A 16,188-nucleotide genomic window follows, 5' to 3' on the forward strand; every position below is an offset into this window, starting at 1 on the left:
GATTTCTTTCAAGATTCCTCTAGTGATTCCTTCTAGTTTAATCATAAGCATCTTTCGAAAATTCTTTGAAAGGTTCTTTGTAGAATTTCATCAGGATTTCGTTTGGATATTTTGTAGTGGTATATTCGATTGATTTCTTTCTTGGGATTCATTCGGAAATTCTACAGGGGATATTTTGCCGGGTGGAATTTCCAGATTCATCCTTTGAGAAAATACCAAATAAATCCTTGGTCTTTTTGTAAACGAACTCCATGATGAATTTCCGAAACAAAACCAACAAGAAATATCCGCATTTTGCTGAAAGAATATTTGGATATTAAAAGTCATTTTTTTCGGTAGTTCCTATTTCTGAAGAAATTTCCACAGGTTCCTAAAGAAATTCTTGAAAGTAGTTTTGAGTTTCTTGCGGTATTCTTGCAGGAACCACCCGCCATATTTTTGTGAAATTCGCGCAAGGATTTCTTTTGTTCTATTTGATCATATAATGCCAAAATTTTGTCATAAAATCATCAGCACTTTTTTATTGTTGTTAGAGTGTGAAATACAGGGTTTTATCAGGACTACATTCTTCCACTTCGTAGCAGTTATAACGGTTGCAATTTTGGAGCTATATGAGAAAAGATATATAGATTTTCTTTTGCTAGTAATACGCTGCGTTCCTTTCTCGAATGTAAGTTTGGATGATTTGCAACTGAGTCAGTTTCATCCATCTCTGTAAAAATAGACATTTTCTTACTTATCTGCTATGAAAGTCTTTGTTAAACACTCTTGCGATAAATGGTCTCAGACACCAACAAGTATTATATAGAACGGATAATAGGAGTTTTGTTTTCTTGTTTATAGACGGCAATTTTCGTATATTTGTCTTCGAAGGAAACTTGTCAAGTTTATGCAACTCTAGTGTTACCATTTTTTGCAAATAAATAGTGATGGTAGCGAAAGCGATTCCTACCGTCATTGCTATACTCTGTCTTAGTTCTGTAAAATATCCTCCATTTGCATATTTTTTGCTTTACTTTTTGCAATTGATATCAAGCATAAATTAAAACAGTCATTCGTACTTATAACTCAAATAATTAAAAAGCTGACTATTGACGATAATACGGTATAATATGAATATGTAAAACATAAGATGAAAAATATTGCAAGAAACAAAGTGGAAATACTCACACTAGAATTGAAACTGTTTGAAACACCCGGAATGTAACCTATTTCTTCTAGATTTCTCATTTGATTTATTCCAAAAGGCACCAAAACACAAGACACTCGAAAGTATATAAATTTGCTTATCGTCGTTCAACCGAACTATCGGACAAACCTTTCAGAAAGCTGGCTTTCTGACTCGGTAGGTAATTAACTAATTTAAAATACACTTCCTCTCAAAACGTAACTTCCAAAAATAAATAGAATGGTCTATTTACCTGCTTTCTTGAAAGGCTTACCCCCGTTCCGTTCCCATTCGCGGTTGAACTCGTGCTCCAGGATTTCGGCGCCACGCTTCCGCGTCAGCCCGGTTTCCTCCAGGCTCAGTTCGCACATCTGCATGTCGTCCACCCCGGCCACCAGCAGTATCGGTGGCTTATCGGCGTGCAGCTCCATCTGGCGGGCCACGTACTGACCATCGAAGTGGGCGTACCACCAGCCTCGTTTGTTGTTGTCCTCCTGGTTGTTGCTCGGTCGCACAAACGGAATGCGGAAGTAGCGATGCACCGATCCGGTGGTGATTTCCTGCTTCTGGGACAACCTTGGCGGAGCTCGTGCGGCTAAGGTTAGGGTTAGATAGATCAGAACTAAAGTCTCTAGTACAAGCTGGTTGGTACTCACCGGCTTCCATCACACTGCGCGGGGCCCGTTCGTTCTCGTCCATGGTGGTGCGCTTGCGGTTCTTTGCCTTCCAGGCGTGGTACACCTTCAGCCGGCGGTGGAACTCGTGCCGGCACGCTTCCAGCAGCTCGATGTCACAGCTGGTGTTGATCGCATCGCGCAGCTCCGAGTACTTCCACTTGGAAAGGTCGTGCTTTTGCTTCTCGATCAACTGCTGCTGGGCACGGATCGCTTCAGATCTGGTTGGGAGCATACGCAAAGCGATACGGATGTTAGTGGATGTATATTTTCGCACGTGTTATTTCACGAACTATTTGAGTAATTCATGCCGAATGGCGGGGACTCAACGAGGGAAACTGCTATAACTTATGGGATTGCTACAACTACTACTACTTCTAAAACAAATTCTACTGCACAGGAGCATTAGTGAATATTAGCATAATATGAGATTGAGATGCAGTGGAGCCTACGTGCTACATATAATTTGTTGGAGGAACTATGTTTTTTAAACGAAGTTGAGCATTTAATGATGTTTAAGTGAATGTTAGCATGATTGTATTCATGTGAAGCACAAGTTCTTTTATTTACTAGAAAGTTGAGTTGAATCCATTGAATACTTGAGATCCCCATTCAGGATCTTCCTGGTGTACCCCGTTTGGCATAATGTTGTTTGGCAACAATTCGCCTAGCATAGTGGTAAAATGATCTTATACCAAACGGTTATTAAAAACTGTCTTCGATCAGAAACTTCTAAGCTGTCCTAAAAGTGTGATGAGAAGAATGTTCCGAAGAACTCGAGATCCGTTTAGTTATTTTCCATGACAGTAATTATAAAAGAATTGTGAAACAAAAGAAATTGTGAACATTTAGGGATTTTTGGGAATTTTCATATGTTTCACGAAGTTGTTTTTGTGATGAAATGCACCTCCTGAACAGAGCCTGCATCTCAACGTAGAAACCCCCAAAAGATTTCACCAGGAAATCTTGGAGAAATCCCAGGAGGAATAACGGGAATTCAGGAATTTTGAAGAAATTCCTGGATGGAACCTAGAATTTATTGTTGGAATAGCTTTTGCAACTACAGTCACTAGTATTGGCAGCTTTTCCTTTTTTCTCCTTGATAAACACGAGAAACAGAGTGCAAGTACTACCCTCTTCCATCCTTTTCTTTTTTGTATTTGTTTAACAGATTGAAAAAGAAAGAAGAAAAATCTACCTACGTTAGTGATTACAACTGAGATTCCTCCAAAAATTCCTGCTGTGATTCTTTTTCAGAAATTTTCTTGCGGGTTTTCCCAGTAACTCCTGTTGGAAACTCATTTACGATTCCTTCAGGAATTCTCGCTGGAATTAAGGAGTGCTGCTAGGGTTCCCGAGCAGAGAGGAATATCAAATTAATAACTACGAAATCACAAAACCTGTTTTTATATCTTGTTGTGTTATTACTGAATTATCAAGGTATTACGTTTCCATAACATGTTTTGTTGGACAATCTTATTTTGTTATGACCAAGCTATTAGTAAACAGCAATTAAAAAAAACATTTTAATATTACATTTTGTTGTGGAACAAGTTTAGTTATTATTGTATTATTGAAAGTGTACAAATACTTTATGCTATTGCTATCAAAACTAAAACAAGTTTTGAAAAAAAAAACCTACGTCATTCTACAACGCTATTTACATCATTTCGTGAGTGAGGGGAACAACTGCATATTCTCTCATCAATTTGTCTTCTTCTTCCATTTTTTATTACATCCTAACTGAGACAGAGTGCAAGCAAACTTTTCCCACGGAATACTAGCTAGTGATAGTATTCCGTGGAAAAAAGTTTGCATAATGCATTAGCAAAATTGTTGAACGATTTTTAAAAAAAGTTAGGCCCTAGGTGCGCAAAGTATGTTACGCTTACGGTATCACATTTGATAAGAGGTGTGATGTATAACGTGACATGGAGGTGCTGTAATGTGTACAAAACCAAGTCCCTGCTGGGCGGCGCGAGGATTGAAATTGACTGAGTTGTAGCTGAAAAGTACCCTACATACATCAAAACGAGAACATAGCAAACGATATTGAAGGTGGTGTTTGAAAGGGACGTTCCAGATTCCGCCTCTGACATGAGAATTTCAATGATAAAAATTTCAAACTTATTGAGTAAACTTGTTTGAACGAATCTAATACAGACAGCTGAATCTAAAATTGTAGATGGTTTTGAAAGGGATTTTTCAGAAATATTTTGTATTTTCACATGTTTTCCCTGATTCTATACCATTACCCGGAAAACCATTACCCGGAAAACCATTACCCGGAATGCCATTTACCGGAAAACCATTTACCGGAATGTACCATTTACCGGAATGTACCATTTACCGGAATGCACCATTTACCGGAATGTACCATATACCGGAATGTAGTATTTACCGAAAGACCGTTTACCGGTATGTTCTATTTACCGGAAACATATTCATTCTCAAGTAACACACTTGCCACAGAACAGTCACGGTGGCGCAGATTTTTGTTGCACAGAAGTCATGTTGACTTACTTCTAGCAAGTAGGTATTTATATGTTAGAAGTAAGTCACAATGACTTCTGCGCAACAAAACCCTGCGCTGCCGTGCCTTTTCTGTGACAATTATGTTACTTGGATCGTCTACCCCCCTTGGTTTGAATGACATCTCATGCAAACCAACGGAATTCATTTTTAATTTGAACTTGTAATAACTCTGTGGGGCATCGAAAAACACACTAATGGAAATCTTTTTTGTTGTTTTGTTTTGATTTTGTGTCTCGTTTCACCCCGATCCCTGAGCAAAATGACGTTTGAACAATTTGAACAAGATTAGCGAGAGTCAACCTAAAAGTTGATCAGATGAGATGCGGTCATACTAACTGGGGTGGGCGGTACTAAAATGTGCATGTTCAAAAAAAAAAAGTGAAAACTGACCGAAAACAGGCATCGAAAGAACAGCCTGTTGCTAGAAGAAGGGCAAATATCTAAGAGTGACATAAACAGTATGTTATTTAAACAATTCTGTAATAGGCTTAGTTGAGAGAACAACACATTTTAAAAAAAGAAACATATCAGACAAAGTTAATAGTTTCGCTAATCAAGTTTGCAGCGAGCAACTTGATACAATTAAAGCAGGGCAAAACTCCTACATAAAAAGCAGCAAATTCCAATAAACAATATGGTAACCAAACGCTCTATAACAATTTAAGTCAAAAGAACAGCCCATTTTTTTAAGAAGGGGAAACACTAGATGGAATTAATCGATTGGCCGCTAACCAACTATGTAACGTTAAATCGTTAGAAAGAACAGCCTATAATTTGAAGAAGGGCAAATCTCCTATACAGTAAACAGTTTGACTGCTAATAAACTTCGTAAATGAACCTAAAAGAACAAGTTTCGACGAAAATGAAGAAAATGTCATATGAAAAAGCTACAGTTTCGCTGCCAGTCTAAAAATGTTCATTCAGCTTAACGATGCTAACTCTACTTTGCTAAGTGAACTGCACCGAGAATTTAGTTCTAGTTCTATATTCGTGAAAAAAATATTCAGAATATAGTTTTAAGGCTCAACTGATAAAATTATTCCATATAGGAAACAAAATATCGGGTAATGTTTAAAGACACCAAAACATCTTTTGAGATCTTAGGTTTTCCTACGACTTTCCAGGAAATGGATTATTTCGGGAAATGGGGCAGTTCGGAAAATTGTTTTTCTAAGAAATTCATTATTCCGGAAAATGTCCTTCCGGGAAAAAATTTGAACTGTTCGACCATAACAGTAAACCTAGAAAGAACAGCCATGTTAAAAGAAGGGAAAACATCTGCTGGAAATATTAGCAATCACATTCAGCACATTATTTATAAACACGTAGATCCACATGAAAGTAACTATATAACGATGACAGCTCTGTCGAGTTACTAATTTACTGCTAATCATAATTAGGCGAAACTAGTGTTCATCTAAATGACCGGGTCATGGTTTGGGTCAAAAGATGACCAGTGCAAAAGGCATGTGATCAAATGTCTGGATATCGCTGTGCAATCTGGAAACAAATTTCGGGAAAAAATCTTTTCCCATAATTGGTTTTCCGGTAAATGGTTCATTCCGGTAAATGGTACATTCTGGTAAATGGTCTATTCCGGTAAATGGTCTTTCCGGTAAATGGTTTTCCGGTAAATGGTTCATTCCGGGTAATGGTTTTCCGGTAAATGGCATTCCGGGTAATGGTTTTCCGGGTAATGTCGTAGAACCGTTTTCCCTATCTTTCCAGAGTTTGAAGTCGGATCTACCTATTTAGTGGTCAAAGATTACACGAATAGGGTGCCTGTACCAGTTGTCGCACTACCTTAGGAAAACTATTTCTACAAAAATAAGAAGAAGACCGACGGATGTCTTCGATATGTCAAATGATAGATTTGTATTCGTACTTTACAGGAAAAATATAAAATCTGAGCCAAATCCACTTTTACTATTTATTACAGCGTGTGCCAATGATAGGAACCCTGTGGACATACTTTTTAATTTCGGTTCCACTTCGCACTATTTACATGCATTCCTTATGGGATTTGCCATAACTGGTACACTATGGCGAAATAGGGTGCAAGGAAGCCGAAATACTAAGGAAAATGAATTATTTCTATCATAATTTGAGCAAAATGTGAAATTTAAATGAGTGCAATCATCTTTTATGAACGTGATCTATTGTTCACATATTTTTTCTTGATGATTTTCATCGTTAAAGGTTGAAAATCAGCTATGGCGAATTTGAGGTACTATAGCCATAACTGGTACACTGAGCCTAGTTGAAAATACGCCTATGAGGGAAGAGAGAAACTGAAGTTCGGAATGATTGTTCCACCCTTCTCACATGATGGTATAAATATGTATAGCGTTCTCAGCCAACACGATGTCAAATATAATGTAGAATAGGATGCTAAAGTGGAGGCCATGTGCGTAAATGCTTCCATTAAATCACGGGTAAAGTGTACGCATATCGCCTCCACTTAAGCATCCTATTCAACAGCATATGCGATCGTTTGATATCATAACCAATTTTGCTTTCGGAATGTTATCAATAACTCTTTAATATCAAAATTTGTTATTGAAACATTTTCCAAATTCACTGTTATTAAGTTGTTATTGACACTAACAAAACATGTTATTGAATTGATTTTCCAGGAACAAATTTTTGTTATGTGACTTGTTATTTTGCCGCTTATGACAGACAAGTTTATAACTCAATATGTTATGGTAATAACATAAAAATTACTAATTCTATTATGCAGTTATTTTGCCAAAATAACGCATTTTGTTATGCTGTTGTTATTCTCTTCTGCTCGGGTTTATTCAGAAACTTCTGGTAGATTCCACCAAGAAGTTTTGCTAGGATTTCTCAGGCAATTCCTGCTGGGAATCCTCCAGAAAATCTTGGAGCACTTCCGAGAGCAACTACTGGAGAAAACCAGGCTGAAAATACTTGACAAATCGTAGCAAGAATTCCAGGAAGAACTTTGTAGAAATTTTATGACACTCTACGAGAGATTCCCAAAGAAATCCATGAAAAAATTCAAGAAGGAATCTCTTGAAAAGTCCTTAGAAGAATCACATAAAGAATATGTTTGGGAATCCTGGCAGAAACCTCCATAGCAAGTCCCATCAGACATTTTTTGAGGAATTTCATGGGGATTTCTCAGAAGATTTCTGTAGGAATGTCTCCAGGAATACCTGATAAGATTATCTAGAAATTCTTGCTAGGACTGCAGAAGAAATACCTTCAAGAATTCCTCCATGAATTTCCCCTGAGAACCCTCCAGGAAATCCTCTGGAAACTTCTGCAAGAATTCGTCCAAGAAACTTCAGACATCACTACTGGAAAGTTTTGCTGTGGTTCCTCCAGAAATTCCTGCTGTTATTTATTCATGAGTTGCTTCAGAACTTGGTATTCCTACTGAGAATCCTCTTGAGATTATTTAAGTTGCTGCAGCTGGGATTTCTCCAGGACTGATACTGGGATTACTCTAAACATTCCTGGTAGGATTCTCCAGTTTGTTTGTTTTTTTTTCTGGGTTTATACCTTCAGGGAATCTTTTAGAAGTGTCTGAGGACTCTCAAGATCAATATCTGGAAATAATCCTGGTGAAAATGATTGAGAAATCTCAGCATAAATTCCCGAAAAAAACTGCCAGGAATTCTAGCAGTAACTACTGCATGTATTCCAAGAGAAATCCTTGAAGAAATCTAAGAATGAATGAATGAACTTGTGGTTGTGGATGAAATTCAAGAGGGTTTTCTTGAGAAATCGCAGGAGAGAATCCAGGAGGAATTTTCGAACCGCAGCAGGCATCCCCATAGGAGTGCCAAGAGAAATTGTTGGAGAAATCTTTTGAGAAATCATCTTGGAATTCTTCCAGGAATGCCTACTGGGTTTCTGCTTGAAATTTCTGCTGTGATTACCCCATGGATTTCTCCTAGCATTCCTCCAGAAAGTATTTCGATGATCCCTTTAGGGATTGCTCTCGGGAATACCTCCAGGAATTCTTGCTGGAATTCCTTCAGGAACTCCTAACAGAATTTCTCCAAGCATGCATGCTGAAACTTCTCAAGGATTTCCAAATGGTGTTTCTGTAGTTATTCTCTAGTTATTTGAAGTCCTCTAGGAATTCGTGGAATATTTTCAGCAAAAAATGCTTGAGGAATCCCAGTAAGACTACTTGGAGGATTCCCACCACGAATTTCTGGAGAAATCCCTGCAGCATTCCAGGAGCAATCTCAAAATTCTCAAAGGAATCTGAAAAGGTTTTACAGCAAGAATACGAAGAGGTATTCCTAGAAACATCCCTGGAGAAATTCTGAAAGAATCTCTGGAAAACAAAATCTCTAGGTGAGTTCCTGGAGGAATCCATAGAGAAGTCACAGCAGGGTTTGCCGGATAAATTCCATCATTAATAATTGGAGGAGTCCCAGAAAGGATTTCTAGATCTTGAATAAATTCTAAGAGGAGTCCCTGGAGAAATACTTGAGGGAATCCCAATGGGATAAGCTCTGGAGGAACCACATGGGGAATTCCTGGAGAAAACCCTCTGCAGGCATTATTTGATTAATTCCAAGAGAAATTTGTGAAGGAATCTTTTAAAAAATCCCAGTAGAAATTACAGATGCAGCAGAAAATATCAAAGGAATCCGAACAGGGATTTCTGGCGTAATTCATGGATACATTTTTGGATCAATTTATGGAGGAATTCTTGGAGAAATCCTTTGAGTAATCTGAAGTAATCTCATCAGGAATGTCAGTGAAGTCGTGTGATGGAATCTTAGCATGAATGCAGGAATTCCTGGATATATTCCAGAAAGAATTGCAGCAGGAATACCAACCGAAATTCCTGGAGGAATATCAACAGAAATTTATGGAAGAATTCTTGGAAAAAATGTCCAAAGGATAAGGAACCTCTGTATAAATTTCTAGAGGAATTCCTACAGTATTTTTTTAAGATATCTCAGGAAGGAATTTTGAAACAATCCGAGCAGGTATATTGCCTGAAGAATCCCAACAGAAATTTCTGGAGAAAGGCATTAATAGAGAAATACCAACAGAAATTCATGAAATGATTCTCGGAGAAACGCCTGAGTAAATTGCTAATGGAAAATCTCTCCTAGAAGAATAATATCTGGAAGAATCCCTGAAGGAATCGCAGAGCGAATCCAGCAAGAATACTCAGAGTAATTCCTGGAGGAAGCATGAATTCCTGAAGGAATCCTAGTATAAATACCTCGATGAACCCCTGGAGAATCCGTGTGACATCTCTTCAAAGAAGATGATATCTGATACAAAATTGCTTAGCAAATTATGTCCCAAGCCATTACAAATTTCGAAAATTTTGGATAGATAAAAGTCGACTATGGGAGAATCTGAGATGTTAAAAAATGAGTCTACGTAATTTTTGGACAGCGCCTAACGGTCCGACTTGAAATGTTCGAATGAAAAGTTCTACGAACTATAGAAGAAGGTGAACCTATGCTGAGTTCACGGAGGAGCACGTGATCTACATCAAGAAGCGATCAGAGTTCGACAGCATGTTTTATTACATTTAGTCGATGTTGTTTGACAAGGTCAAAGACTTGGAGGAACCGCTGTAATACCAATAATGGATACAACGCAGAAATTGAGAATCGAGCATGTACGACTCCCGCAGATCAAGCCGCAGATGTTATTTAAACTCACAAAACTTACTGAGGAGTCGGCTATCGAGTTGCAGTCCATGCTGGAAGGTTTTGATAGAACAATATAAACGTTGGATAAGCTTGTGTAGCCTGCCGAATAATGGATTTCCGCTAATGGATACGGCGACGACAAGAAGTTGAAAGGAGTTCCCTTCGACGAACACATAAGATGCCATCAAGGAGCTGACTAAATGTAATGCCAAGGTTCTGAGATCACTACTAAAAACAAAATCTTTCGAGTCGTGGTCGGAGTCTTTATTCAGTCAAAATATGGACTCAACGTAGTTTGCTTCGAAAACATCTCGGGTAAGTGTACCAGCTATGACCATAGTGGTTCCCTATTTGGCCATAGTGGAAATTTAGAAAGCTTTTAAGCTTTGACCTATTATGAAAGTTTTAATAGCAACAAATTAAAAGTATCTTGTCATTAACACTTTTGAAATGATGAAAAATTTGGAATTAACTTAAATAACCACTATGGCCAAATAGGGAACCACTATTGCGATAGCTGGTACACTTACCCGAGATGTTTTCGAAGCAAGCAAGCGTTGAGTCCATATTTTGACTGAATAAAGACTCCGACCTCGACTCGAGAGATTTTGTTGGTAGTGATCCTTTATTAATGTCTTATGTCCGGGTTTCCAGCAAATGTCCATAACTAGCCGAGACCAGGTAATGCGGACTAATGCACTCTGCAGGAATTGCTTCCACCGAAGATTTCGGGCTACAGATTGTCCCTCCCAATTTGTGAATCAAAAACACCATATTCTGTAATTAAATTAATTAATTATCGATTTTTGCGGCTTAACCAGCCGAATGGAAGTTTTACTTTATTCCAAAAGCTAGACTTTACATATAATGGCGTGAGTGAGAAATGGACAAATTGAGGTGAAATTTGCGAAAAAGTTACTCGTCCTCTCGGTGAGACTCGAACTCACGACTCCTACTTAACTTAACTTAACTTTTTCGCAAATTTCACCATATTCTGGTTTGTTTTCGACCAACATCAAGCGTTCCAGAGCGTTCCTAAACCTCCGGATCAGAGTGCAGTTTTATGGCGGACAACTTGTCCCAGTAGTTGAAAGTTCAATTTTCAGCATGTTTACCGAGGTTGCTTCATCAACTCCTTTAAGGACAAACGTCTTGAAATCCCGCTTCAAAAGTGCATCAAAACTTCAAACGCACAAATCTCAAGAAACAAGCATAAAACAACTGTGAGTTTTTATTCTGTTCTTCCTCACTTGTGATAAGCTTAAAATAAAAAGATCAGGTGCGCTGGTTTTGTTTTCGAAAAGATTTGTGCGCTCGAAATTGTGAGTAGGTCCCAAAGTCGCCCATTGTGAGGATTCCTTCATATTTTGTGGCATTCTATAAGGGATTTTATCCGGTGTTTTTTTTGTTCAAGGATTATTACAGATACCTTCTTCCATTGATACCTTCCAAAATTTCATCATATATTTTTACGTAGTTTCATTTAGGAATTCTTCCCAAGATTCATTTAATGATTCTTTTCTCCAGGGATTCCATTAAAGATTTAACCAGGGCTTCCTTCCGACATTCCTCCATTGATTTCTAACGAGATTCCACTAGGGATTTCTCCCGGAACACCTTCCGGCGTTCTTTTTTTCAGGTATTCTTCTAAGATTTTGTCAAGGATTCCACCAGCGATTTGATTTCTTCCGAGTTTCTTTCATGGATTTTTTCCGGCATTTATCCCGGGATTCCTTCAGCGATTTCAACCGGAATTATTTTCGGGATTAGTCATTGATCCATTCCGGATTTTCTTTGGGGATTTCCTTCGGGATTCCTTCTGGGAACTCTTCGGGATTCATCCTGAGTTTCATTCGTTGATTCCTCCCAGATTTTTTTTTCTCTCAAGTGTCTTTTAGACTAGAGGTTCTTTTCGAGACTCATTAACACATTCTTTCAAAGATTTGTTCTCGGTATTCTTGTAGAGATTTGTGTGGTATTCCCTCTGAGATTACTTCATGGATTTCTGCTGTGATTTTGCTGGCAAAATTTATTTGGAGATCCTATTGGGATTCCTTGTGGTTTTTTTTTCATTGATTCGTCATTCAATTTTACGCGGTTTCATTTAGGAATTCCTCCCAAAAATCATATAACGATTCTTTCCTTTAGACTTCTTCCGGCATTGGTTCAGGTTTTGCTCCCAAAATACATTCGGAAATTCCTCCTAAATATTTTTAGGGATTCCTCCAGAGATTTCTCCATTTCCATGATTCTTTAAGAGGTTCCTCCCAGAATTTCTTCAGTAATTTCCACTGAGTTTCTGTCAAGGATTCCAGCCTGGATTTCTTCAAACTTCTTCCTACATTCCTCTGGGGATTCCTTCTTCAAGGATTTTTTTTTTCCGGAACTGCTCCAAGGAGTTCCTTCCGGGATTCCTACATTATTAATTTTTGGGATTTCTCCAAAAATTTCTTCAATGATAACTTCAGGGATTTATTCCGAGATTCCTTCAGGAGTTCCTCTAGGATTCTTTCAGAAGTTTCGCTAGGATATTCAAAACTTTGAATAAAAGGACTTATTTTGAGATACTCTCAGGGAGCACAGTTTATTAGGGATTGCTTTCTCCCGTGATTTTTTCATACATTTGGTCTGACAGTTCATCTACCTTTAGGTATATTCACGTGAAAAATAGTGCATTGAGCTGAAAAAAAGCTGAATATTGTCCAATTTTGGAAAGCTTTGCCCTCAACTACGTCACAAGTTGGCGCCTATGCATCCCGATATTCATTTCGGTATTCCTTCACAGATTTATCCTATGATTTCTATATTGATTATTCACGGATTTCACGGAAAATTTTCTTTATTTTTTTGTTGAAAAAAATGACAAACGGTCGCTTTTTGGAGCGTTTGTCAACACAAGCCAAGAGCTCAAAAATGTGTAACTGGCCATCAGCTCACGGCGTGAGTACGTCGTACACATAAATTTCACACATTCTCCCGGATTTGCAGCGGTGTTCCACAGTGACTAACTGTTACAAATGCGATGTGTATAGCACTTTAAGCGTGTATAGGGATTTAACTCAGAAGTCTTTAAGGGGTGTCTCCCGATATACTTTAAGAGAATTCATTTAGTGATTTCTCCAGAATCTTGCATGAAGAATTCTCGGGATGCCTTCCTAGGTTTCCTTTTGGATTTCTTCCTGGGTTTCTCCTGGATACTCTTAATAGAGTAGTACTTTTCCAAGTAACATTTTTTTGACTTCAAGACTAATTGAAGAGGTTTCAAGAACCTTTTAAAAACCTAATACCTGTTATTTTGGTTTTATGTTAATTCTAAGAACTTCTTCTAGTCTATTTGACTCTTGTTGAGATTATTTCAGGGATTACTTCATGTAATACTACCGGGAATCCTTCCAAGATTTCTATTGGGACTCCTGCTAGATTCTTTCGGGAATCTCTTCAGGGATTCCTCCCAGAAATCTTCCTGAAACTCTTCCCAGATTTTTTCGGTATCCCTTCTGTAATGTATCCCAGGATTTTTCCCGAGATTTCTTCTGGAATTTCTCCTTGGATTCTTTCCAACAAAAACATCCTGGACCAAACGGAACGGTGGCTAAACGGGCTCGTTTAGAAGTTAACCATCAATGTTAACTTCTTCTCCCGATCAGCCTAGATAGCTGTGTAGTGTCGGTAGCGGTTGTCTCAACTGGCTAAGAATAACACTACGGACCACCTTTTCCGGGGCTAAAAATCCACTTAACAGGGAACCAAAATCCAAGGTGTCAGGCGACCCGTGCTGATGGATGAATGGTTGAGGGGGTTTAAAATATGCTCGATCTTTAACGGAGCCCGTAACGTAGGTAGATCGCCTTTTTGTGTTGTGTTACGGATCAAGATCTACCAAACCGAACCCTAGTGACATCCGGTTTGTCAAGTTGGGGTAATGTATTTTAGTAATAAGGATTCATAGTACAAAGTCCTTGTTATTGGTGACAGTTTCTAAAATTGCATTTATTCTGCCTTGCTGATAGTTAAAGAATCGGACTTTGCCCACCCGAGACTACACTTGATGTTAGGGAAACAAACAAGCTTTACGTATCTAATTGCGTACTAACCTATAAAGGACTGTTAAATTCTGGTAATTCAAGGACTCACGTGCATTTTTTTTAATATTTTCTATTATTTTTGAGTTGTTATCTCTTTCACATGTTTAGAGTGACCTTCAACTAATTTCCAATGTATGTAATTAATTTTAACAAAAATCTCAAAATTGTCTCTAAGAGGCTTTTAATAGTGATTGTTTTAAAAGCTTTTTTTATGGATTTTGCTTAAAACATCCCCAGCAGAATTTGTCACAACAATCACACTACTCTAAACATTCTTCCTAAATTTTGACAAAAATTTCTCCACAGAAAAAAATATCATTCAGTTTTTTTTTAATTCTCCCTAAGTCTAAGCAATTAGGGTTATTTTTAAGAATACCACCAGGAAGGTGGTTACTTCCGGAAACTTTCAGTACTTTCTTCAGAAAATCCCCTAAAAAATTTCCTTGTGTCGAAATACTGTCCTATTTCTGCCGGAGCACCCGTATTTTTCGTGAGATATTTCCTTATAAAGCCCCAAAAGTGGTGTCCGAGTTTTTCACACCATTCGACTGTTGTAAAAAACTCGAAAACCACGTCTAACAACACACACTTGTATCAGAAATTCCGTACTTCTTCCGATTTAAGTGGATTCAAAACAGATGCCCAGTTATAGATGTAACTGTTCCAATTTCGAGCTATTCGCAATATTTTGTTTCCTGATTTCAACATAAGTAAAAACAGATTTTCTCAGAAAATTTCTAAGGAAACACGAATCTGTCAAATTGTCTGAAAATGATTTCAACTATTTTTAAGCAATCCAGCATCATAACTCTTATTTTATACAACGCATTTCAGTATCATAATAACCTACTTTTTCGCACTGGTGAAATGAGTTGCACAATGAAAAATAGTTGTACTGATTATGAACGAACAATGTGCTACTGGCTACTCAAATGAGTTGCTTTACATTCTATTAGTAGGGTAGCGTGCCACTTGGGCAGTGGCCGGTATTTTGGGCACTCTTCGCTTTAACTTAATCAATTCCAAACCAATTGACTTTAAACTTTGTACACTGCTAGATACGTATCTCACCGCTTGCCAAAAAATTGTGTCAATTGGTTCAAATTTGGCTGTGTTAATAGCAGAAAAGTGCCCAAAATAGGAGCCCTGCCGAGATGGTTCCACTTCCCCAACTCGCTGCAAAACTAGTTCTGATTCAACAAGCCTCGTTAGGTACCTAAATGTACGACTCATGCTGAAAACGATATAGTGCTGCAGCTTGTTGTTTAAAGCAGTAGCATAGATGAATGGAAGAAGGTGAGATTTGTTACGGCCTTACATAAGGAAAAAAGATAAACGTGAAAATGCATGTTTGATAGGACGAAACTACAAAACAAGACAAACGCAACAAGACAAATTAAAAAAATAATAATGTACAACTAGCGTGGCAGAAGCACATACATATGGAGAAGGACAGAGAACAGGTGAGTACAAATGGTAAAATGAGGGGGTAATCTACTTTCAGTACATAAACTAATGTTTTCTCTATAAATCGACAAGTACCTGATCAGTCTGTTGGGATTACCCAAAGGCGTAACTTCTGGCGTACCGCTGTGAAATGATCCAATGTGGGATGACAAAATTGTAATCGTGTTGTAATGGTAACTTTCTTCATTGATTAATTTAGTAGGTAGCTTTCAAAGATCAGAAGTTCAGGGGTAGAATAGTTTTTGAAGTTGGAAGTTTGACGAAAAAGTAAAGGACCGGGATACGATAAAATGAAAGATCCGTGTGGCTAAATAGAAAGGAGTTTAGGATATTTAGGGTAGTATATACAGGGTGTGTGTAATTTTGGATTTTGACTGACAAATGAAAAGTGTAAAATTCACAACAAATGTGATGAGTGGTTCGAATTTTTCACTATTTACAATCTAAAAGTGTGGCAAACAATTTTATCAGGAAAAGTCCAAAACAATGTAACTTCAGCAACCAACGACAAATCGACGAAAAGTTCAGCGCGTTCTTTGTACAAATCTTAAAATTACTTCAACCCTGTATGTTGGAAAAGAGGTCAGATTCCG

General features: G+C 37.9%; 1 protein-coding gene across 2 annotated transcripts in view; it reads right to left on the bottom strand.

Moving 5' to 3' along the window:
• Nucleotides 1-493: 493 nt before the first annotated feature.
• LOC109402216 (myosin heavy chain 95F) overlaps nt 494-16,188 on the bottom strand; it is a 123,982-nt gene continuing 108,287 nt past the window's right edge. Inside the window, exons 12-14 of one of the 2 annotated variants that reach the window (XM_062845283.1) lie at nt 15,671-15,718; nt 1,825-2,063; nt 494-1,763 (exon numbers count right to left, since the gene is read on the bottom strand). In XM_062845283.1, coding sequence (XP_062701267.1) covers nt 1,414-1,763; nt 1,825-2,063; nt 15,671-15,718 — 637 coding nt within the window. In that variant the 3' untranslated portion in view covers nt 494-1,413. The remainder of the gene's footprint in view (nt 1,764-1,824; nt 2,064-15,670; nt 15,719-16,188) is intronic. The other variant, XM_062845284.1, reaches the window with a different exon arrangement.

This window comes from Aedes albopictus, chromosome 1 (assembly GCF_035046485.1).
Source record: "Aedes albopictus strain Foshan chromosome 1, AalbF5, whole genome shotgun sequence".
NCBI classification, from domain to species: Eukaryota; Metazoa; Arthropoda; class Insecta; order Diptera; family Culicidae; genus Aedes; species Aedes albopictus.